Genomic DNA, 24914 nt, shown 5'->3' with positions numbered 1-24914 from the left:
CTTCAAGGAAAACTTTGGTTAATTTGGTTAATCTGATTTAGGAAAGATTACAGCCCCTATTAGTAGCTAGCCGACCTGTTTGGGGTTTAAACTGAATTCATACATACATACATACATACATATATATATATACACACACACATATATATATACTAATATAGAGAGAGAGAGACACACACACATATATACCCTTTGAATAATAACAGAGGATGCATATTTAAGAGGTGGATAGGTGCGATTAACTCCAGGCAGCAATCTCATTATTTAATAAGGAGCAGAGATAGAGTTTAGAGGGAAGAGCAGTGATACATATATATATACACACACACACAGATACCCTTTGAAAAATAACAAAGGATGCATATTTAAGAGATAGATAGGTGTGATTAACTCCAGGCAGCAATCTCATTATTTAATAAGGAGCAGAGATAGAGTTTAGAAGGAAGAGGAGTGATTAATAAGACAAAGATCAATATAATATCCAAGGCGGAGATTAAGGGAATCATTGATGGTAACTAACAATTATGAAACGACATCACTAAAAGTCAGTTCTAATGAGACACGATCCCTTATGAAAGGGCAGGTATTTCTAAAAGACACCTACCTTCAAGGAAATGTTAAGATATATATCGAAGAAGACCACGATGGAAAAGATCATCAGGGCAAAGAATAAAAACAAGTATCTGTATAAACAGAAGCAGTTCATCTCTTAATATATCTACAATCAGGCATCTAAATCAGACCAGAAATCCTTAATACTGCATGCAGTGGCATTGTTACTTAATAAATGACGCCAGATAATGTTCTTATGCAGAACATTCACATATTAATATAGGCTGTAGTATGTATGACTATGTATAATGACGTATTTAATCCCTTATACAAGGAATATAGACAATAATATGTAAATTCCTCATGTCTGTTTAAATGCTGCACACACCCATGATAGGGATAGTGAGGGAAATTGAATACAAGGAGGGTAAACAGTTATGAGGTCCTCTTCTAAGCACACCACCTCATGATGGTGACTAACAGTCCCATGAGGCCAACGGGGTGCAAAGAGTGCCCCACCCTTGGGCTTAGAAGGGAAGGATGTTCCCCACACCCTATTGTAGTTTCCCCACAAGCTCCACCATGGTTGACTATTGGATTAAGCAATCCCAATCATAGGAAGGTGAATAAGGGTGGTATGATGAGGAGGAACTGCTGTAGGACACCTCACTAGGTACACTGTAATGTCCCTTTTTGTAAATGCGCTAGGTTTTGCCGTAAGATCACAATTCCAAGTAACTTTCCTACCAAGGTTAGGTGTTAAATTTGGATCAGATTTATATAAGCAGGTAATTTTAAATTTTATTTATGGTTTGGACACAATTTGATATCAATAGAGAATATGTATAGAACCACACACTGACTTATTTATATATATATTATCTCTGGTGATGTGAATGAATGATCTGTCAGTCAATCAACTTAATTTACTAACATATAGATGTCGATCTGATTTGATATTATCCAGTCAGCCTGTGAATTCGACTGTCTATATTTATAATAGATCAGCTATTAGATCCCTGTAAACTGTTAATATGTTCGATCTGCTACAGAGTATGATACAATCTATTTATGTTAATTCGATTTGCTGTGTCTTCGATCTGCTGTATCTTAGATCTGCTGTGACTTCGACCTGCTGTTTTTGTTATCTCTTGGAAGAGTGAAGGAACGGGTCTATATACCCATTCAAGGATGGCATCAAGCAACACGACTCATACACAAATCGGTTCATCCTCAATCAACACGTCTTTCACAAGAGATTAATTCAGTCTTAACTAACACGTCATTAATCCAAGGAGACATGATTATAATATAATAATGAATCGGTTTGTGTCAGCACGTCTTAATCATTGTTTAATAATAAAATCGATTTAGCATTAATAAACAAATTGATATGACTAAATTGTCTAATGCCGATACAGAATTCTGACTGACACTATTACATTAACACTCCCTCTTAGCTAGGGAGAAATTCTACTCAAGATCTAAGCCACATAGTGATATTCACCATGGCTATTCTCAAAGAGTGAATCTATCATGGCTACATCCATGAGAGAGAATGCAAGAGAACACAACTAACATGGCTACTCCCATGGATGGTGAACAATTAGTTATCACCCCTTGTGATAATAAACATCATGGCATGTCCATAGACATCACTTCATGTGATATCCACCATTATGGCTTATCCACGGATATCACCTTACGTGATATCCACCATAGAGATATCCTCAAGTAATATCCACCATTATGGCTTATCCATAGATATCACTTCACATGATATCCACCATTATGGCATATCCATAGATATCACCTCATGTGACATCCACCATTATGGTTTATTCACAGATATCACCTCACGTGATATCAACCATTATGGTATATCTAAAGATATTACTACATGCCATGTCCACGGATTTCACGTCACATGAAATCCACCATGAATATCTCTTTATGTAATATCCACCATTATGGCTTATCCATGGATATCACGTCTCATGATATCCACCATTATGACATATCCATAGATATCACGTCCCATGATATCCATCATAATGGTATGATCAATCAATATCGTAAGATCGTCACCTTACGATAAAGATCAGATGTAAAAGTGTTCACTATTGAGAGATCGTCACCTCACAATAATGTTCACAAAGGCTCATCAAGCACTGATCAAAAATTGTCATGGAGTCACACACATGACATCCACCATGAACCATATCAGAGGGTGTAGATAAGGGCTTTCTCCTTAAGTCTCTCTCAAAGAGAAATGTAATCACAAGAGTTTACACTTTAAAACATATTTTGAAAAGAATACATTAGAGAATAGCATACCTTTCCACCATGTCTCTAATATAGTGATAGATAATGTTCTTATGCAGAACCTTCACATATTAATATAATATCCACCATTATGGTTTATCCATAGATATCACTTCACAAGATATCCACCATTATGGCATATCTATAGATATCACCTCACTGATATCAACCATTATGGTATATCTAAAGATATTACTACATGGCATGTCCACGGATTTCATGTCACATGAAATCCATCATGAATATCTCTTTATGTAATATCCACCATTATGGCTTATCCATGGATATCACGTCTCATGATATCCACCGTTATGACATATCCATAGATATCACGTCCCATGATATCCATCATAATGGTATGATCAATCAATATCGTAAGATCGTCACCTTACGATAATGATCAGATGTACAAGTGTTCACTATTGAGAGATCGTCACCTAACAATAATGTTCACAAAGGCTCATCAAGAACTGATCCAAAATTGTCATGGAGTCACACATGACATCCACCATGAACCATATTAGAGGGTGTAGATAAGGGCTTTCTCCTTAAGTCTCTCTCAAAGAGAAATGTAATCACAAGAGTTTACACTTTAGAACATATTTTGAAAAGAAGAATACATTAGTGAATAGCATACATTTCCACCATATCTCTAACATGGTGATAGATAATGTTCTTATGCAGAACCTTCACATATTAATATAGGCTGTAGTATGTATGACTATGTATAATGACGTATTTGATCCCTTATAAAAGGAATATAGACAATAATGTGTAAATTCCTCATATGTTTGTTTAAATGATGCACACACCCATGATAGGGATAGTGAGGGAAATTGAATACAAGGAGGGGAAACAGGTATGAGGTCCTCTTCTAAGCACACCACCTCATGATGTTGACTAACAGTCCCATGAGGCCAAGGGGGTGCAAAGAGTGCCCCACCCTTGGGCTTAGAAGGGAAGGATGTTCCCCACACCCTATTGTAGTTTTCCCACAAGCTCCACCATGGTTGACTATTGGATTAAGGAATACCAATCATAGGAAGGTGAATAAGGGTGGTATGATGAGGGGGAACTGCTGTAGGACACCTCACTAGGTACACTGTAATGTCCCGTTTTGTAAATGTGCTAGGTTTTGCCGTAAGATAACAATTCCAAGTAACTTTCCTACCAAGGTTAGGTGTTAAATTTGGATCAGATTTATATAAGCAGGTAATTTTAAATTTTATTTATGGTTTGGACACAATTTGATATCAATAGAGAATATGTTTATAACCACACACTGACTTATATATATATATATATATATATATTATCTCTGCTGATGTGAATGAATGATCTGTCAGTCAATCAACTTAATTTACTAACATATAGATGTCGATCTGATTTGATATTATCCAGTCAGCCTGTGAATTCGATTGTCTATATTTATATTAGATCAGCTATTGAATCCCTGTTAACTGTTAATATGTTTGATCTGCTACAAAGGATGATACGATCTACTTATGTTAATTCGATTTGTTGTGTCTTCGATCTGCTGTGTCTTAGATCTTTTGTGACTTCGACCTGCTGTTTTTGTTATCTCTTGGAAGAGTGAAGGAACAGGTCTATATACCCATTCAAGGATGGCGTCAAGCAACACGACTCATACACAAATCAGTTCATCCTCAATCAACAAGTCTTTCACAAGAGATTAATTCAGTCTTATCTAATACGTCATTAATCCAAGGAGACATGTTTATAATATAATAATGAATCGGTTTGTGTCAGCACGGCTTTATCATTGTTTAATAATAAAATCGATTTAGCATTAATATACCAATTGATATGACTAAATTGTCTAATGCCGATATAGAATTCTGATTGACACTATTACATTAACACTCCCTCTTAGCTAGGGAGGAATTCTACTCAAGGTCTGAGTCACATGGTGATATTCACCATGGCTATTCTCAGAGAGTGAATCTATCATGGCTACATCCATGAGAGAGAATGCAAGAGAACACAACTACCATGGCTACTCCCATGGATGGTGAACAATTAGTTATCACCTCACTGTGATAACAAACATCATGGCATATCCATAGACATCACTTCATGTGATACCCACCATTATGGCTTATCCATGGATATCACCTCACATGATATCCACCATAGAGATCTCCTCAAGTAATATCCACCATTATGGCTTATCAATAGATATCACTTCACTTGATATCCACCATCATGGCATATCCATAGACATCACCTCATGTGACATCCACCATTATGGTTTATTCATAGATATCACCTCACGTGATATCAACCATTATGGTATATTGTCCACGGATTTCACGCCACATGAAATCCACCATGAATATCTCTTTATGTAATATCCACCATTATGGCATATCCATGGATATCATGTCTCATGATATCCACCATTATGACATATCCATAGATATTACTACTAGAGATATAAACCATTATGAGATATCCATAGATATCACGTCCCATGATATCCATCATAATGGTATGATGAATCAATATCGTAAGATCGTCACCTTACGAATGATCAGATGTACAAGTGTTCAATATTGAGAGATCTTCACCTCACAATAATGTTCACAAGGGCTCATCAAGCACTGATCCAAAATTGTCATGGAGTCAAACACGTGACATCTACCATGAACCATATCAGATGGTGTAGATAAGGGCTTTCTCCTTAAGTCTCTCTCAAAGATAAATGTAATCACAAGAGTTTACACTTTAAAACATATTTTGAAAGAAGAATGCATTAGTGAATAGCATACCTTTCCACCATGTCTCTAACATAGTGATACTTGATCTCCACATGCTTTGACCTTTCATGAAGTATAAGGTTGGAGTCTGCATCACTCATGATGTATTCCAAAGTCACCAAGTATTCATCTATCCAGGAATATCATGACCTAGAAGTCAGCATAAAGGCCTTCCAGCCTACATAAATGGGACTCCATCTCATGAATCATAGTCCTTTGATTGATCACTAGAGAAACCATCTTGATATGGTCCACTCCCTCAGAACCAATATAGCCAAGATCCTCAGATATCAATAGAAGCACATCCTCTTAGCTTCTCCCTCTGTCACGGAAGCATCCCCTGCTCACATGGTCCCAATCATGGAAGATATCTTTCTTTAGGAGACTCTTATCATCTGGTATGATCCCCATAAGGTTGGAAGTACTAGATCCAAAACCACCATGGATCTACTGTCATAAGATCAAGCCCTAGGCAGGAATATGATCATCTTGAGATTTAGAACAAAATCCCCTTTCAGTATGCTCCCTCTCACTGAGAGAGCCCTCTTGTCTCATTCTTGACTTTCTAACCCTAGATGCTATCATTACCAGCACAAGTGCCTCTATGGCTTTCACAAGTGAACTGTTGCACCTCTGCAAGTAGATATGTGTTTTATAAAAAATGGAAATGCAAAATCTCTAAATCTCCACTAAAGTCCTCTGCATATTCCTCCTGAATTTTAATCTCTTCATCACAAATAGAACTTCAAAACTCTATAGCCTAAAAAGCAACAAACTGTGATTCTAAAGATGTCCTAAATGTAAGGGACAAATTTCTCATAGTAAATTGAAGAAATTTAAAACACAAGATATCCAAATGCAGCTGTCATAAGCGAACATCTGCTGACAATGTTGTTTCACAAATAACACGCATAATGTAATTGCATGAATTAATAACTACATATGAAATTTATGAACATTATTCAACCATACAACTTATCTCTTTCAAATCAGAATATAAATCCCTCTGCATCCTTTTGTGGAAGAGTCTCACCAACATCCGCAATGGAAGCTTCAAGCATAGTCCTGATTGGACATTTCATTGCGAAGTGACCATATTTGTCACATCTAAAGCATTGGATTTCTGAAATGTCCTCCTTTTAAAGTGTCCTTTCTTACCTTTCTTCTTTGAGGAATGAGAGGCAAGAACATGAATATCTTCATTTGTAGAACTTTGATCAATGCCTTTACTGACCAATCTTGACTTTTCTTGAATGCAGTCTGTTTTTAATCGATCAAACTTGGGAAGTTTTGATCTTGCGCTTATCCCTTGAATAAATGCTTCCCAAGAAGAAGGGAGACCATTGAGTGCCAACATGGTTAACTCTTTACTCTCTATGGTATATCCAATGGTAGAGAGTTGGTCTCTCAATTCAGTAATCCTCATGAAGTATGAGATGATGGATTTTTCTTTCGTCATTTTGATATGGTGAAGTTGTTGCTTTAATGCAAGGGCTCGGCTAGTGTTGTTTATCTCATACATCTCCTCTAATGCTTTGAACATGCCATATGTTGTCTCCAACTTGGAGATAATTGGCATGATGTGATCTTTCACCATATGTTATTTCCCATTAATCAATTAAGAAAATTCAATGCAAAAAAATGTATAGAATAAAAAAGCAGAGCTATGGTGAGTGAATTTATTTGAAATGCAAAAGAGAAAAATAGAATATGAAGAGCCACTATCTCAACCAATAAGAAGTGTAAAATCTATGGAAGAGAGAGAGGCTAATCACTCCCACTCACAAATAGTAAAACCAAATAAGCCTATCTAAGCAAGCTAAATTAGATATTGGAAAAGTACCTAATAAGAATAAGGACCCCCTCCCTCACTTGCCAAATGTGTAGCCTCTTGATATCTGTGCATGATGAAAATCACAAGAGGTTGCTTAACTATTGCCATGCCATTGCTGAATGGTGACCCCTCAAAACCATGTGGAAATATAGGAAGAACAAGTACCAAAGGTGATGCAATTGTGGAAGCATTGTGATCAAAGAGGTAATGAATATCCTTAATGGTATCCTTCATATCTATAGATGGAACTCACAAACCAAACCTAAAAGGTGAGTCAACTACTCATATCAAGGAAGGTGGAATGTGAATACATCTCTAGAACCTCAAATGATAAAAACACGTGAAGGTTCAAGTGACCATTCCATATCTTTTGGAAAGTGCTCACACAAGATGCATGAATGTGAACATTAGCAAAAGAATAATCAAGGGCAAAATGTGAGAAGGTATACAATGTAGATCAATCATCTACCTCCTTAACTACAAGAATATCATTGCTATGCAAATCTGGAGTAAGCACTTTTTGCTACCTTTTTCTAAGGAAAAAAGACACAATTTTGGAAAAAAATGATCGTTGGTCCACGACCCCCACACCCCTTCAAACTAAATCTAAACCTTAAACAGCACCAAAAACAAAAATACAAACCCATTTTGATATTTTCCAATTTGTGAAGAAAAAGAGAAAGAGTGGCAATGAAAAGAGGTGAATAGTAGTAGAAAGAAGGCAATAGAGAATCAAACCCATATCATCTGAGGTAACTTTACCATCCATTATTTATCTATTCAAATTCCTTTGTATTTTTTGTAGTCTTTTTATAAGTCCCAAACACTTGGGTGGAGTTTTTTGTTTACTTTTTGTTCTATATTTGCACTTTTATTTGTGTTTTAGATTTTCAACAAAAAGAAACAATGAACGACAATGAGGGTAGTGAGATTGATGAGGCTGAACTTGAAATTCATGAGATTGAAGAAACTGAAATTTGTAAGATTGATGAAACTGAAATTCATGAGATTGATGAACTTGACATTTAACAAAGAACTAGAGGTCATAGAAGTATGGCTGCTATTGGGGTTTCTTTTACAAGTGAGAGTGTTGTAAGGAATGTGAGTTCAAGTAAGAAAAAGAGAAAGAGTGGCAATGAAAAGAGGTGAATAGTAGTAGAAAGAAGGCAATAGAGAATCAAACCCATATCATCTGAGGTAACTTTACCATCCATCATTTATCTGTTCAAATTCCTTTGTATTTTTTGTAGTCTTTTTATAAGTCCCAAACACTTGGGTGGAGTTTTTTGTTTACTTTTTGTTTTATGTTTGCACTTTTATTTGTGTTTTAGATTTTCAACAAAAAGAAACAATGAACGACAATGATGGTAGTGAGATTGATGAGGCTGAACTTGAAATTCATGAGATTGAAGAAACTGAAATTTGTAAGATTGATGAAACTGAAATTCATGGGATTGATGAACTTGAAATTTAACAAAGAACTAGAGGTCATAGAAGTATGGCTGCTATTGGGGTTTCTTTTACAAGTGAGAGTGTTGTAAGGAATGTGAGTTCAAGTAACCCATTTGAGTGCCCTTTGCTTTTCAGACAATATGCAAAAGGCCCATTTAATCCCAAAAAACCTTACAATTTGCAACACACAGAGACAAAAAAAAAATATATCATCTTTTGTCTATCAGTGAACTAGGGGTAAGATGTTGTGAGAAAATAACCTTAGCTAAGAATGTCGAGGTAACTATATTGCACATGGAGCAGGTGGCAATAAATAAGCAAATTCCAATGGAGACTATGCAACCTATTGTGTCATTACCTACAGAAACCATAAATGTTGCAAGTCAAATGGGAGAGGGTTCTACTTCTACTAGGGGAAAGAAAAGAACCACTACTCCATAGTTGTTTAATTCACAATCACAAGTAGTGACCGAGACTTCCACTACTAATTTTTTGTATGCCCATGCCATATCATTTCATGTAACACATTCTCCCTATTTCAAACAAATGTTTCAAAAAGTAATTTTTTTATTCCCATGCTCCCCTCCTAAATAACATAAGCTACACACCACACTCCTCGATAGAGAATATTCTAAAGTGAATGTCTTGATGAAAAAATTTGTCGAACTTGGATAAAGGATGACTACTCCATCATCATGGATGGGTGAATCAATATCAAACATCGGCCACTCAGTAATATCATTGTCACATGTTTAACTACTATTTTCTTAGAGATATTAATTGTTTAGGGAAGAGGAAGGATGCAAACATCTAATTTCAGATTTTGAAGGATGCTATAGAAGAAGTTGTAGTTTCTAATGTTGTTCAAGTGGTGACCAATTCAACTCACGTATATATGTTAGCTAGCTTAATGGTGGAGAGTGCTTACAAGCATATTTTTTGGATCCCCTATTGTGTTCATGTGTAGAACAACACATTGAAGGATATCAGTAAAATAAATTGAGTGAATACAATGATGGTAGAAGCTAGAGACATACAAATGTTCATTTGCAACCATCACACTTCACTTTCTTTGTTCATAGATTTCTCAAGGAAGGAATTCCTCAAGCATATAGATACTAAATATGCCAACTACTTTATTTTGTTAGAGAGGATGGTTGAGGTGCAAGAACTTCTACAATTAATGGTGGTCAATTCATGGCAGGGTAGATAGCCAAAGGCAAGAACAACCAAGGTAAAAAATATGAAACAAAAGATCCTTGACAATGATAGGTGCTCCACAATGAGGTAAGAAAGTTAGTTTTATTATTAAATTTTTAAACAGTTAATTTATAAATGTTTCTAACTCGTTAATTATTCTCATTTTTTAATACCATTCAGTATTTGTCATTTGAATCTTAAATTCTTTATTTTTCTTGAAATTTATATTTTTGCAACTTGTTTGCACTTGTAGATATGTTTGCTCCTTCATCACATGTAATGTCCCTTTTTAAAATTTGAAAATCAGATAGAATGGTTTCTTTTAATCTCTAAATCAAATCCGCATAAGCTTGAAAATAGACGAATCAGGTATACCGAAATGACCTCCAAAAACATAACAAACTAATACCCAACTCAATGCAACTGATGTAGAATGCTTTTTGCAAATTTGAACATGATTTTACATCCATTTTTCTGTCCGTTACATTAGATAACAGCAATGAACATCTGCTGCAAATTATAAGAACAAACTCCCACTCTTTAGTATCCAAACACACAGAAAACTACAACTTCCACTGAAACTTCTCAGACTTGCTCAAAACAGCAAACACACATGAAATAACAGTCTAGCAACAGTCAAGAACAGCAATATATGATGTTATTAACAACAATACAAATCTAAAAACACACCTCTAAACTATGTGCACTCAAATCCTCAACAAAACTTGGTGAAACTTGTGCGAATGCTAGTGACTGAGATTTATTTCTACAGAACGACTATATCTTCTTGTTGCTTCTTACTATTTTTGCAACTTGCAACCCTTCTAAAAACCCTTGATGAGATTTTTTGGTAATGATCCTCTCACAATGCAAATATGACTTTTGGTAAGTATAACTCTTGCATCCCTCAATCCTGTGATTCACTATTTTGACACAATATGGACATCTATCAAAGGATAAAGGAAGAGGGATTTTTGTCATGTTATCGTTGCAACTCCCCTGGTAGGCATGCACACAAAATGTGGAAGGAAAGATGAGGTACATAACTCTTTTATCACTGACCAGGATTTATTCGATGTTGGAGAAAACATTGCAAATTGAAAGCATTAAGAACCAATACAACGACTAGATGAGATTTCCCTTGGAGACCCTCGGGACCACTGCCTTTGAGCGTCAATCTCCTTGGTTTATCAGCCTCATAGATCCCTCTTCAGCAGTTTATCAACCTCTAAAGAAATACATCGTACATTGGTTAGAATGAGCAAGATAGAACAATCAAGTTTGGAGGCCAAAACCTAAATTTAAAAAGTTCCCTTGCAACACAAGCTTGAGAGCCAAATCCCACACTTGGAAGAGGAAAATTCATGTTTGTAACTTCTAAGAAACGTCTCTTTAGCAACTTCATAAAGAACCAATGGTTTACCACTTCTTTGTAACGGTCAAGTGTCTCCAAGAGTCACAAATAAGATTAAAGTGTCCTTTCATGATTCCCACACCCAAGTAGGAGAAATAATAAATAAACATCTTTTGGACAAACTAATTTTATTTCTTTCCCCAAAAGTGATGTAAAAAAGTAAAAACTATTAATATTTCTTGAAATGTCAAATGATTTAATGTGCTATTTTCGAACAGCTGGCTTACTATATTTGGCAAGTGACTATTTTAAAAAGGGGGCATGACATCACACCTATCATGGAAGTCATAAGTTATGCAATACAAACTCTCCTAGCCTTGGAGGGATTTATTAGACGTTTGATAGCAAGCATGGGCAGATGAAACAAACTGTTCATAGCAAGGATCCTACTTTGAAATTTTATGAGTATATTCGACCCATTGTGATGTAGCAATGGAATAACATGAACAACCAACTTCATATGATAGCCTATGCTCTAAATGCCAAATGGTATGTAGTTGAACCTAAAAGAGTGCCTTCATCTCATGATGAAGAGGTGAAAGAAGAGCTCATGAAGGCCCTTTGAAAAAAGTTGGTTGATAAGTAGTCTTTTGTATTTTGCACACAATGGCTAACCTTTGTCAATTTCTACGGTCCAACTTTCAACAAACTACGAGCAAGGGGAGATAGAGCTATATTAGCTCAAACCGACCTTATTTGATGGTAGATGTGGCATGGCAAGGATGCCCCAGAGTTGAGAACACTTGCCATTTGACTCCTTTCACAAGTTGTCAATTCCTCTGGTGCAAAGAGGAATTGGTCCACATATAGCTTTATTCATTCAATTAAAAGGAACAACCTTACCTCTAAACGATTGGAGAAGTTGGTGATCGTGCATACTACATACTGTGTTGTAACTACAAGATTGATAGACCCCTGAATATTGCAATACTTGAACCTCACGTTGGCAAGTTGATCTCGAAGATGCTATACAAGTTGATGAGGTGGCACAAGAGAAACTAGTTGGAGTTTCATTGGATGAAGCAACCCCTCATAGTAGCAATGACTCAAACTCAAACTCCAAGTTTGATGCAATCCTACCAAAGGCAAAATGTTGATTAGAGATAACATATATTTTTTGTGGTTTAGTCATTTGTAGTGGAACTTGCAGCCTTTGGGCATTTTGTTGTACATATATAAACATATATGTATATATGTATATATATACATACATATATTTATATATGTAGGGTATATGTAGGGGACGACTAAATATGTACGTATATATATGCACATATGCATGTGTATAATATATACATAATATACATACATATATACACATATATAGTCGTCCTCCATAATCTCTTTGGTAGCAAATAACCTATTGCACACACATACGAATAGCAATCCAACTACTTTGGAACCTTCAATAATCATTTGTAAAAGTAAAAATAAAAATAAAAAACCCAAAAAACTTACATCCAATCCAGAAATTTTACTCCATAATTTCTTTGGTAGTGTTGTGACCTTTTTCACACATCGCCCCATTGCAAATGGGGACCCTCTCTTTTCTTGCTTTCTAGGGTTTTGTTAGTGTCCTATGACCTTTTGTTGCAGTTTCACCAAGCCTTGTCCAATTCAAAGCATTTCAAGCCTGACGATTGAAAGTTAGTTTTTGCAAGTTATGTGATTCCGAAATGCGAACACCACCAGAGTGCTTAGAGAGGCCAAAGGACGAAGATCGCAATTGATTTGGACGAATTTGGACAACTTTCTATTTTTAGAAAGTTTTCTTTTTGCTTTTTCCTATTTTTTAGGAAGTTTCGTTTTTGGCCTTTTTAGCCCAATCCCCGATATGGCTATTTTTAGAAAGTTTTCCCTATTTTTCAGGGATGTCTGCTTTTTGCTTTTTCGGAATGGGAACCTAGGGTTTACACTTGTACCACTAAAAAGCTAAATCCCTAGATTTTAGGCTTTTTGCTTTTTCGGGATGCAAACCTAGGGTTTACACTTGTACCACTAACCTGCTTCGACCGCAATCCAAAATTTTCAAGTTTTGACCCAAAAAGCTAAGTTCCTATATTTCAGGGGGTCATGGCACCTTCAAAGGATAATCAACTCAAAAAATCATCCTGATCCTCAAATGTCCTGAAATTTGGCTAAGTCTGGAATGTCAACCTGATCCTGAAATTTGACTAAGTCTGGAAAATTGGAGAATCCTCCAAAAACTAGATTTTGCATTATTAGTCCTAGAGGCCCAAAACCACTCTCAAACATCCTGACAATATATATGAAATATAACTTAAAGTATAACACTTATACTTAAATGTTATATTTCATATATAGTCCGCCCTCTTGAGAGCCTCCAGAAGTCCGCCTTGAAGAGCAAAGGTCTAGACGTCCGCCCATGTTGGAGATGTCTAAAAGTCCGCCATGTTGGGAGGTAGACCAAAACTCCGCCAAGATGGGAGAGATGCTTGAAGTCCGCCCAAGAGGAGGGATGCCTAAAGTCCGCCCTAGGAGGTGTCTCCAAAGTCCACTCAAGGTGGGAGAGATGCCTAAAGTCCGCCCTAGGAGGTGTCTCCAAAGTCCGCTCAAGGTGGGAGTGTCGCCTAAAGTCCGCCTTGCATGGAGCAACTCCAAAGTCCGCCATAGGTTGAAGAGGCCATGGTGGCCAACACTCCAAAGTCCGCCATGTATGTGTAGGGTGCATAGGGGTGTAGCCTAAAGTCCGCCCAAGCATGCCAAGTGATGAGAAGCCAAGTCTAAACTCCGCCATAGGTTAGAGAGCCATGAGGAGGTGTCTCCAAAGTCCGCCCAAGGTGGGAGAGATGATAGAAGTCCGCCCAAGGTGGGAGAGATGATAGAAGTCCGCCCAAGGTGGGGACACCACCAAAGTCCGCCCAAGTTGGGGACACCACCAAAGTCCGCCCAAGATGAGAGACCACCAAAGTCCGCCCAAGATGGGAGCCGCCACCAAAGTCCGCCCAAGAAGAGAGGTCATGTGGGAGCTAACTTCAAAGTCTGCCCCATGCCTTAGTCAAATTTACACCTTGATGGAGGCCATGAAGGAACAATGTCTAAAGTCCACCCCATGCCTTAGCCAAAAATTCGCCATGAAGGAGCAAAGGCTAAAGTCCGCCCAAGGTCTTCAAGGCCATGTAGGAGAGACCTCCAAAGTCCGCCAAGGGTAAAGAGAGCCATGAGGAGAGGCCTTCAAAGTCCGCCCCATGCCTTAGCCAAAATTTCGCCTTGATGGAGCCAAGTCTAAAGTCCGCCAAAGGTTCGAGAGCCATGTAGGAGGTGCCACCAAAGTCCGCCATGCCTAAGGGGACTCACCAAAACTCCGCCCAAGGTGCTGCTGAGTGAATGGCCTTGAAACTCCGCCCTCTACTACCATGTTGGTGGCCAACCCTTCAAAGTCCGCCATGTCTTGGAAGAGGCCATGATGGCCAACACTCTAAAGTCCCCCATGTGTGTGGGGTGCCCAAGGGGTGAAGTCCAAAGTCCGCCCTATGTTGGAGACCCATCAAAACTCCGCCCTACCCTAGCAAAATGATGCAAAGGTCTAGAAGTCCGCCCATGTTGGAGATGTCTTAGAAGTCCGCCTAGGGGGTGTCTTCCAAAGTCCGCCCTATGCCTTAGCTAAAAATTCGCCTTGATTGAACTTTGCTCAAAGTCCACCCTCCATGTTGAAGGGACCCTTCAAAACTCCGCCCAAGGAAGTAGATGCTAAGTATGATGTTGAAGAGCCTTCTCAAACCCCGCCATGCCTTGGAGAGGTAAGGAAAGTCCGCCCAAGTTTGAGGAAGATGAAGGTAAGCCTCCAAAAGTCCACCTACACATAAAAGTCAAACAGAATCAACGAAAATACAAAGTGATGTCATGAAAATCCTTCAAGATTTCGAACTTAAATCCAAAATAGAAAGTTTTCAAAAGGAGAATATTGGAAGATTGATAAGGATTTCGAACTTAAATCCAAAATGGAAAGTTTTTTTTAAAGAGAATATTGGAAGATTAATAAATATTTCAAACTTATAGCCAAATTGGAAACTTTTGGAAGATATTTTCTTTGAATTTGGAAACATGACAACACTTTCCAAAAGAATGAAGTTAAAATTGGAAACATGATTTGGAAGATTTTAAGGGTTTCTGATTGAGGATTTAACTTTATTTACAAATACTTCATTGTAAACTTCATTTCTACACCAAGAAGTTTGAAGATATTAAGGAGAGCATAGTAAAATACTTTGAGTTTGGAGTTCATCTGGAGAAAGTTTGGATATTGCTGGAAGATGCATAAACTTTTTTGACAAAAGTTTCACAGATTTTTGGAGAAAGACAACCAGTATAAGGACGAACTATTGAATCTCTCCTGAATTTTTGAGTATTTTTGAAGGTGAAATTAAATTCATGATGCAGATTTATGTATTTTCTGAGTTTTTCCAGAGTTTGAGAAATGATATTTAGTAAATTTGTTCGAATTTCTAAGGGAGGAAAATCATTTTTTTGGCTAAGTATGGGAAATGTTGAAGGCATGTCAGGGTATCGAGAAGAAGGACATGATCACAGCGAATGCCTGAACAGGTTGATCCCATCATTTCATATTTGCAAGGGGTTACCCAGAGCTTTTTAACCCTCCTCCCACGCAACATAAATTGGCAACTGAAGGCGGGATCATCACAGAAAACACAAATGGAGTTTCAAGCCAATTTCAGAATTGAAAACGGGACCACGAGCAAGGTTCGTTCGAGCATAGAGAGGGACAAAATTTGGCTAAGTATGAGAAATACTTCGCGAAGAGATTTCTTCTCCAAATTCGAGGCACTTGAAAGAATCTCAAGGCATCAAGAAAGAAAAGTTCTCAGACTTGGTGAAAATATGGTAAAGTTAAATAAACTTCCAACTTCTTGAAGGATTTCATCTTCGGAAGGAATTGAAAAATACAAGCTCCCAAGCAGAATCAAATGGTGACAAGAAGGAATCAAATTTCCATACTTAGATGATTTCTTGACACAAATTGGAGAATTCAAGGAAGATATCCAACACGTTGAGGTGGCGCCTCGTCATTTTCCAACCAATCAGATCGCTCCAAATCAGCATGTCCAGGTTCGATGAACATGAATTATCAAGAAGCTTCTAGAAGGGCACACTTCACAATGCAACAATCTTCTATTTTCATTGATGGTTCATATTTAGCAAGAAGGACAAGTGTCCCAAATGTAATTGGTCAAGGGTAGTTAGTTTTGGGAAACCCTAATTAGGGTTTATAGCTTTCAATCTGGGCCCTTGATCACTGTTTGATCTTGGCCGTTCATTTATTCTTGAAAACTATATAAGGCCACCTCCTCTCATTTGGAGAGGGTGAGGTTTTTGATGTATTGTTGCTTAAGGTCATTTCCAGATAATATATTGCATGTGCGCTGCTTTGTAATCTCTATTATTTGAATGATTTGCATGGTTTCAATTGCCTCAACACTTAGTTAGAATTAATTTAGATTTGCTTTCATTGTTGTTAATTTGAATGAAGGATTTGATAAGTGTCAATTGATGGTGTATTTCCGCTCATACTTTTGGTAAATGGATGATTTCCATTCTACCGTGCAAAGTTAGTCTGAGCCCATCCCCTGTGCATCCCAACATCTCGATCATAAGCACAACCCATTGAAGATTGCACCGGCCTTGTGTAGTTGTCTCTAGTGTGGCGAAGCAAGGTTTGGTTTCTCAAAAGCACCCAGTTGATACCCCCTCCGAAATTCGTAGGATTAGATTAGCCTTCCTAAACCCTATCTCTTTTTCCCTTTCTTTTGAAAGTCTAAATCCCAGAAAATCCCAAAAAAAGAAGAGCCTAAATTGCTAAATCCATCTAAGTCCAGCAGTTCAAAAATACTTGTCAAACGTAAGTCCCCCTTGAAAATTTCAGCATACACTACCCAAGAAGCTATTCCACTAAAGTTGCCTGTTCACACATATAGACCTTGGAATCAGTAGTGATTTTTCAGGAGAGGATAGAATACTTTCGGGTATCCTATCCTAATGTTTGGTAGATGATAAAACAGACACCAACAGGTAGCAAATGACCTCTTGCACAAGCATGGGAATAGCAATTCATCTACTTTGGAGCATTCAATAATCAATCTTAGCTCTATTTGTGCAATGAAAAACACAAATGAAAATTCAACATGTGTATTTGGTTTGTCTTTTGCTTTCAAAATGAGTTTGTTTTTAGTGTCAAAGTCTTTAGAAGTCAAATTTATAGTTAGAGCTCATTCTTTTAGGTTAAATAGTCAATCTAGAGGTCAAAAAATAAATAAAACACAAATTTCACCAGGTCCTTATCATGTTCACTACAAGTATTGGAGAATGGCCCTGAATTTGCTCGGGTCCACTTCAGAGCAAACCCAAATGAATCTAGGTTTGCTTTGCAAGGCTCTGCCGAGATCCACAGGGTACCCAAACCTGGTGCAATTTAAAGCTAAATCCAAGGCTGTTTCTGAGCAAACCAGTAACTCAATTTCTAAACAATATTTCTCATCCAAATGGATGCTTGTACTCCTATCATTCTGATTTAACTGATCTGTAACAGAGGTATTTATAATTTCATCAATATAACTTCTTAACTTATATTAAAAAGGGGGTATTTTGAGAAAAACCTCCAAATTATATAAGATACATGAAAAATGCAATGCCTTTTAATTGGATAAGGCATCCACACGTATTGTGTAAATGATGATATTTTATTTTTGTGAAAAGCATTTGAACTCTAGAATATATCATGAATAAAGGTTCCTTAAACAATCTAAACTAGAAGGATGTGTAATATCCGCTTCCAATTTTTGTCCTAGAATTATAATTAGAACAAATTAGAGTTAGGATTACTCTTAACTAAGGTTTATGATACTTCTTACTAGGAAGATCAACACATTTCAATATAACTATTATGCCTAGATTCAATTATTGAAACTAATGAACATTTAGCTTTCATAATACATTTGATAACTATTATATTTAAGCCCCAATCCCTACCTCTAACCTAATCCTCAACCCTACGAAAGATGGGGAATAACTATGTTAGGGTACTAGAAACTATCCTTCACAAATAGTACCTTTGTATGATGTAACACATGCCCATTCCACCGCAGGTCTTATCTATTGCCATTGTATGATGTAGCATGGTCCATTCCACCACAAGACTTACCTATATTGCGAGGTATTAATACTGCCTCTCGCAAACATTCCCGCATTCAATCCTTCTTAGGGGCAATAGGAAAGATTAAAGATTAGGCTATCATATAACAATTCTTAATGTATTAAGAATGTAGTTGTTATGAACATATTCTAATCATTTATTTATATGGATTTATTATCTTAGTCCATTTGCATATATCCATTTTATATACATATATTCTTCTATTTAAAATGAATTCATTAATGAATGCAGTTTGCTATATTATTCTCATTATTAATGCTTATGATGTAGCATGGTCCATTCCACCACAGGACTTACCTATATTGCGAGGTATTAATACCGCCTCTCCCAAACATTCCTGCATCCATTCCTTCTTAGGGGCAATAGGAAAGAGTAAAGATTAGGCTATCATATAACAATTCTTAATGTATTAAGAATGTAATTGTTATGAACATATTCTAATCATTTATTTATATGAATTTACTATCTTAGTCCATTTGCATATATCCATTTTATATACATATATTCTTCTATTTAAAATGAATTCATTAATGAATGCAGTTTGCTATATTATTCTCATTATTAATGCTTATAACATATGGATATAAAAGATAAACATGAATCTGCTCATATTGGTGTCACAGATTAGCTTTTCAACATTAATTATTAACTTTATGAAATTGTAACAATTAATTGTTCTAATTAGAAAGTAGATTCAGCATACCAGGCTGTGGTCTGATGGCAGACTGCATTTTAAACTTGATCAATGCTTGAGAACCAGTTCTTATTAACTGCTCTTCTATCTTATCTGATTGATGCCTTCTGGAATGCAATGCAGGGGTCTTAAATATCCTCCTTGATCGCTTGGAAGGACATGTCTTTATTGGTGGTTGCAACCTTTGGTTAGGAAGGGTCATATCTTTCCTTAACTGCCTCTCTTCATAAGTTATGGTTATTGTCTAACCACACCTTTACTAGGTTATTAATTATTAACACAAATCACACTTGTATGTTTAATCGCTGCCTTTCCAAGTGTAATCACTGATTGTCAATGCACAATAAACCTGGTCATTGATCTTCATTATCTTCGCTAGCTTGTTCTAATACTAATTGCTGTCCAGTATATAGTCAAAACATGAATGGTAATTGTTATCGATGCTTTTGGTTAGTCAAGCGAATTGCTGTCTTTGTCAATGCTGACTCATCAAATCGTGGTTATTAGTAATGCTGAAATAATACCAATCAACATTGTCATGGAGTCGTTGGTATTTGAAGACTAAACACTATTCCTGCTTACTTCCTATATCTTTCGATACACTTTTGCAATTTTGTCTCTTGTAAAGACTTCACAAAATTGGAGTACTTGGTTGCCATGATGTGAAAAGGATGTGAATATCACAATTAGGGTTTCAAACTGGGGACATGACAGATTACTCAAGGACTATTAAGTCACAGATATAGATGCACATCAAGAAGAAATCTCAAAGTAAATTAGTGTATTGGCTTGTTTCTTTACAAAGGCTTGCAATATAATTATGAATCTTGCAAAGGTGCAATTCTTATTCCTCAACATAACAATTTATATTTTGTTCTTGTTCTTTTCTATGTTGTCAAGGATTTGTTGCCCAATTTGTATTTTCATTGATCAAGAAGAAAGTAAGTAGATGGAAGATGCATATCACTACACTAAATCCCTAAAAGAGCTAGGTAAGTAGGTAGATAGCAAAGAAGAGGAATATGAACCAAGTTGTTATCCTTTGCCAAAGTACATTTACTAGACTAAGTTTGGTGCATGTAATGTCATTAGCAAATAAAAATTCCTAATGAAGGCAAGTACCATTTCTGATTTAATGTCTAGGCTACCATGACAAAAGTGATCATCCTTGTTAGTGTAGGTTTTCTATATTTATTTTTCATAACATTATTAAGCATACTTAGGTTATATGAAACATGGTTTATGTGAGGACATGTGGCATAATCCATTGATTACAAGTGTCACTCTCACCCACACATGGGTGATTGAGTCTCACACCCTCTTTTGGCCTCTTATGCCACCTCTCTCTCCTTTTGAGTAGCTTATGCCACATGTTTGGCATTTTCCAAGTAGGTACAACTCCCACCTGATTTGGTTATTTGGGAGTTATTACTCCTCTTGGAATTATATGCTCACATTTTTCTATATAATCAGCAATCTCCTCTCCCTTATGGGTTAATCCAGATGTTCATATCAGCTCAGTGAGTACAAGGGAGTGTTGATTCATATTGTATCATTTGGAGTGCAATAATATCATTATTTTGTTATTGCACCATATTCCAGCATTGCATTTTCATTGTTTCTCTCATGTCGAAGGTTGATCTTGGTTTTGTAGGTGATCCTGGGAGATTGAGTCCATCAGTGACTCTCACATAGTATCAGAACTTCCAGATCCACAAGCCCCTTCTCGAATTTGGGAGAATTTCAACATTGAGTTTTTGCTAGGTGCAATTCAGCCGAAAAGGACATCACGATCGAGTCCAAAAGGTTGAACAAATGAATTTTGATATAAAATTCTCCATATTTTGGTGAAAGTCAAATTCGAGGCAAAAAGAATTTATAGGCAGGGCCATATGGCCCCACCTTTTGATGGTATGGAATTTACTTTTTGAAAAAAGAAAATTGTATTGTACTTTTTTTTTAAATCCGGATCCCAAAAGTTTCATTGTAAAAAAATATTTTTAGAAAAACTTAATATCATAAACTTTTTTGAAAAAAATCAAAAAATCAAAATTAAAATTAAAAATTAAAAAAAAAAAGCTTTTTGGTACAAAGGTACTAACAAGCCTATAAAGGTCTTGTCAACCCTTGCACCAGGAGGTACTTAGGGCTTGGGCACCACACCCCCTGCAGTGTGGCAATAAGCCCTGAGTGTGAGGTTCTTACTCTCGCAAGACCCCTTGAAGGAGTTGGCATGAGGCACATCCCCCAATAAAAATCATTTTTTATTAAATTTTCAAAAATGAAAAATTCAAACTTAAAAATCTTTTGCCTTGTACCTGAAACTTGTACGTAGCCTTTGCGTGTCTCAAGTTCTGTGCCAGTAATTTGGGCACCACTACAACATTTGGCGGTTGATTGGGCAGTTTTGCCAACTTTGGTAAAGAGATAAAATTAGCTAGAGAAAGACCAACTTTGGCAAATCTTCTAATTTACTTGGTCAACAGACAAAGTTGGTAGTTCACTAAATTTAGCAAAAGGTTTGACAAATTTGGCCGAGTCGATTTTTTCAAAATTTTGGACCCCTCTCCAATGGAGTTTTGTATTTTGAACTTGATATTCTAAAGGTGATATCTCTGGCATATAGACACATTTTGCAGCACAATTTTTTTTTATTTAGGGCAAAATTTTGCAGGCTTCGCAGTGATGGAATCAGATTTTCCTCAAGTGGCCCAGATTTTCCTCAAGAGGCTCAGATTTTCCTCAAGTGGCCCAGATTTTCCAAAAAATCAGTTTTTTCAGAAAATGTGAAGGATTATCCCATTTTTTTTAACTTCAAACGTCTATAACTTTCACGTACAACCTCAAATCAATGCGATTCTTTTTATGAAAGTTGATATTTTTTTGAGCGCTACACATTGGTGCTAATTTGAGGTTATCATTCTGAGATTTAATTGTACTTTCAGTATTTGAGTCCATATTTAGAAACTGTAAAACTTTGGAAAACAACTCCAGCATTGTAAACGCACTAGTATATAGAGTGTCACCATTTTATTTTATTTTGAGGGGGGTGGGAGGGTCATTGATTGAGTGAATTTGGGGGAGGGTGATCTTGTGGTGTTTTGATTTCTAGTGTTGTGTTAGTACAATGGGGAAAACTCAAATTGAACTCCTAACACCATATAATTATGAATCATGGGAAAAATCAATATGGAATTATCTAAGGGAAAAAGGTTGCACAAGCTATGTGAAAGAATCTATTCCTGAACCTACTAATCCTAATGCTAAGTTAACATGGGAGATCAATCGTGAGAGAGCTCTTGGTTACATTTGCTCACTAGTCTCTTTTGATTTACAATTTCATCTTGAATCAAGCAAGACACCTAAGCAAGCTTGGGAGATTCTTGAAAATTTGTAAGGTAAAACTGACAAAATTAAGAGTTATCAGATTGATAATGGTTTGATGAAACTTGATCCAAAAAATTTCAACCACATCTAAGACTATATCTCCAAGATTAAGCAACTAAGAACACAACTAAAGGATTGCAAGATTATCAAGGATTTACAGTTGATTATTAAGCACACTTAGGTTATATGAAACATGGTTTATGTGAGAACACGTGGCGTAATCCATCAATTACAAGTGTCACTCTCACCCACACATGGGTGGTTGAGTCTCACACCCTCTTTTGGTCTCTTATGCCACCTCCCATAACCATTGTCTTGTATCCTTCTGAGTAGATTATGCCACATGTTTGGCACTTTCCAAGTAGGTACAACTCCCACCTAATTTGGTTATTTGGGAGTTATTACTCCTCTTGGAATTATATGCTCACATTTTGCTATATAATCAGCACTCACCTCTCCCTTATGAATTAATCCAAATGAGTTCATATCAGCTCAGTCAGTACAAGGGAGTGTTGATTCATATTGTATCATTTGGAGTGTGATAATATCATTGTTCTATTATTGCACCATATTCCAACATTTCATTCTCATTGTTGCTCTCGTGTAGAAGGTTGATCTTGGTTTTGTAGGTGATCTTAAGAGATTGAGTCCATCAGTGACTCTCACAATCCTATTCTATCACACATGGCATTCTGGAGTTCAACATTAAACTCTGAAGTGAGATCCCTCTCATAGATAATAGATTTAACATTCCCTCGTGTATTGTTAAACGTTTTTCATATGACTTGAAGACTACGGCAGTCTATGTTTGCATAGTAAATTACCTCCATTATTTAGTGTCCTTTCTGATTCATTTCCTTTCCCTTGTATGACTTGGACTTCATTCATTTGATCCATTCACTACACACCAGTATAGCCTACAAGGCACCCTCCTTCTTGACCATCCTCTTAAACATGTATCTAGCAGCCCTTGTTTCCCTCAGTTTGAAGTTGAGCAAACCCCTTTTTTGCACGAAATTCTATAAGTAGAAAAGAAGGTATGGTGATTGTGGATAACCATTCATGTATCAGTTATCAATGAAAGCAAACTTCAATTCTACCATACAGAGCCATCAAATTCTTGGGTGCACAATATGGGCATTCAGCAGTAGGTGCCCACTGTTTAATGTCTAACCATTCTAGACTATGTATCTTCTGGGGCATTTTTCACAACAGTGCAGTTAATAATGTCAGAACAAACAAGATGCTTCCAAAATGTGATTGAGATCATCAGAAATAGAGGCACAAATTTTCACAAGTTTCAAGAAAAGAAAAAACATATTAACCTTAGCAGCATCTTCTGGATTGTTTTTCACTGGTGCATAAGCAAGCCATGTGTCCATCACCTGCATATGCAAGAGTTAAACATTCAATATGTTATTAAGCGTATAAAACAGTATACAGTCAAAGAATCAAACGTTACAAGAAATAAGATTTTTTCTAACATTAGTGATATATTTTAAATTCAATATATCTAGATCTTATGCAAATATATCAAGACACCAATTCAACTAAGGAATGATTCCTTCTATTAGAAATATTTGGTTTCTTGGTTAAAATATAGAACCTTCTAAGAGCTTATTTAAGTTATATCTAGGTCATGGAAGAGTTAATAGTTATAGAAGATAAATCTGGCAGTTGCTATTACACTATTCACTTTTGCTTCCCGCATAGGCTTTCCCATAGATTCCTCCAAAGGTGCTGCCCCATTTCATGAGGGGCCAAAAATTATAACACAATAAAGTACTAAATATTAGAAGGCCTGAAAGGTGTACAAATATGTTACCAGAAACAAGAAATGTAAATTGCAATGGGAAGATTAATGTGACAAGAAATGAAATATTTAAAGGTTAGATATAAGAAAAGAATCTTATATACATATAACTTTTCACAAATTTGAGTTTATTATAAAAATGTATCCCACTAAATAAATATCCATACAAATTATAGTTTGTAAAACCAAAACATACTAAAAATAAAGCAAAATATTTCAATGTAAAGCAAGTTTTTAATACTTAATATAAAAAATAATTATATGTTTTAGCTTT

The 24914-nt window shown here is 36.3% G+C and overlaps 1 protein-coding gene across 3 annotated transcripts in view; it reads right to left on the bottom strand.

Annotated features, from left to right (window-relative positions):
* LOC131065414 (UDP-sugar pyrophosphorylase 1) overlaps nucleotides 1-24914 on the bottom strand; it is a 153112-nt gene that overhangs the window by 5474 nt on the left and 122724 nt on the right. For all 3 annotated transcript variants that reach the window (XM_059221272.1, XM_057999914.2, XM_057999916.2), the window contains one exon: nucleotides 24153-24212. In XM_059221272.1, the coding sequence (XP_059077255.1) occupies nucleotides 24153-24212 (60 nt within the window). The remainder of the gene's footprint in view (nucleotides 1-24152; nucleotides 24213-24914) is intronic.

The sequence above is a fragment of the Cryptomeria japonica genome, chromosome 5, assembly GCF_030272615.1.
Source record: "Cryptomeria japonica chromosome 5, Sugi_1.0, whole genome shotgun sequence".
Lineage (NCBI taxonomy): Eukaryota > Viridiplantae > Streptophyta > Pinopsida > Cupressales > Cupressaceae > Cryptomeria > Cryptomeria japonica.
This window is presented reverse-complemented; position numbering and strand designations above follow the sequence as displayed.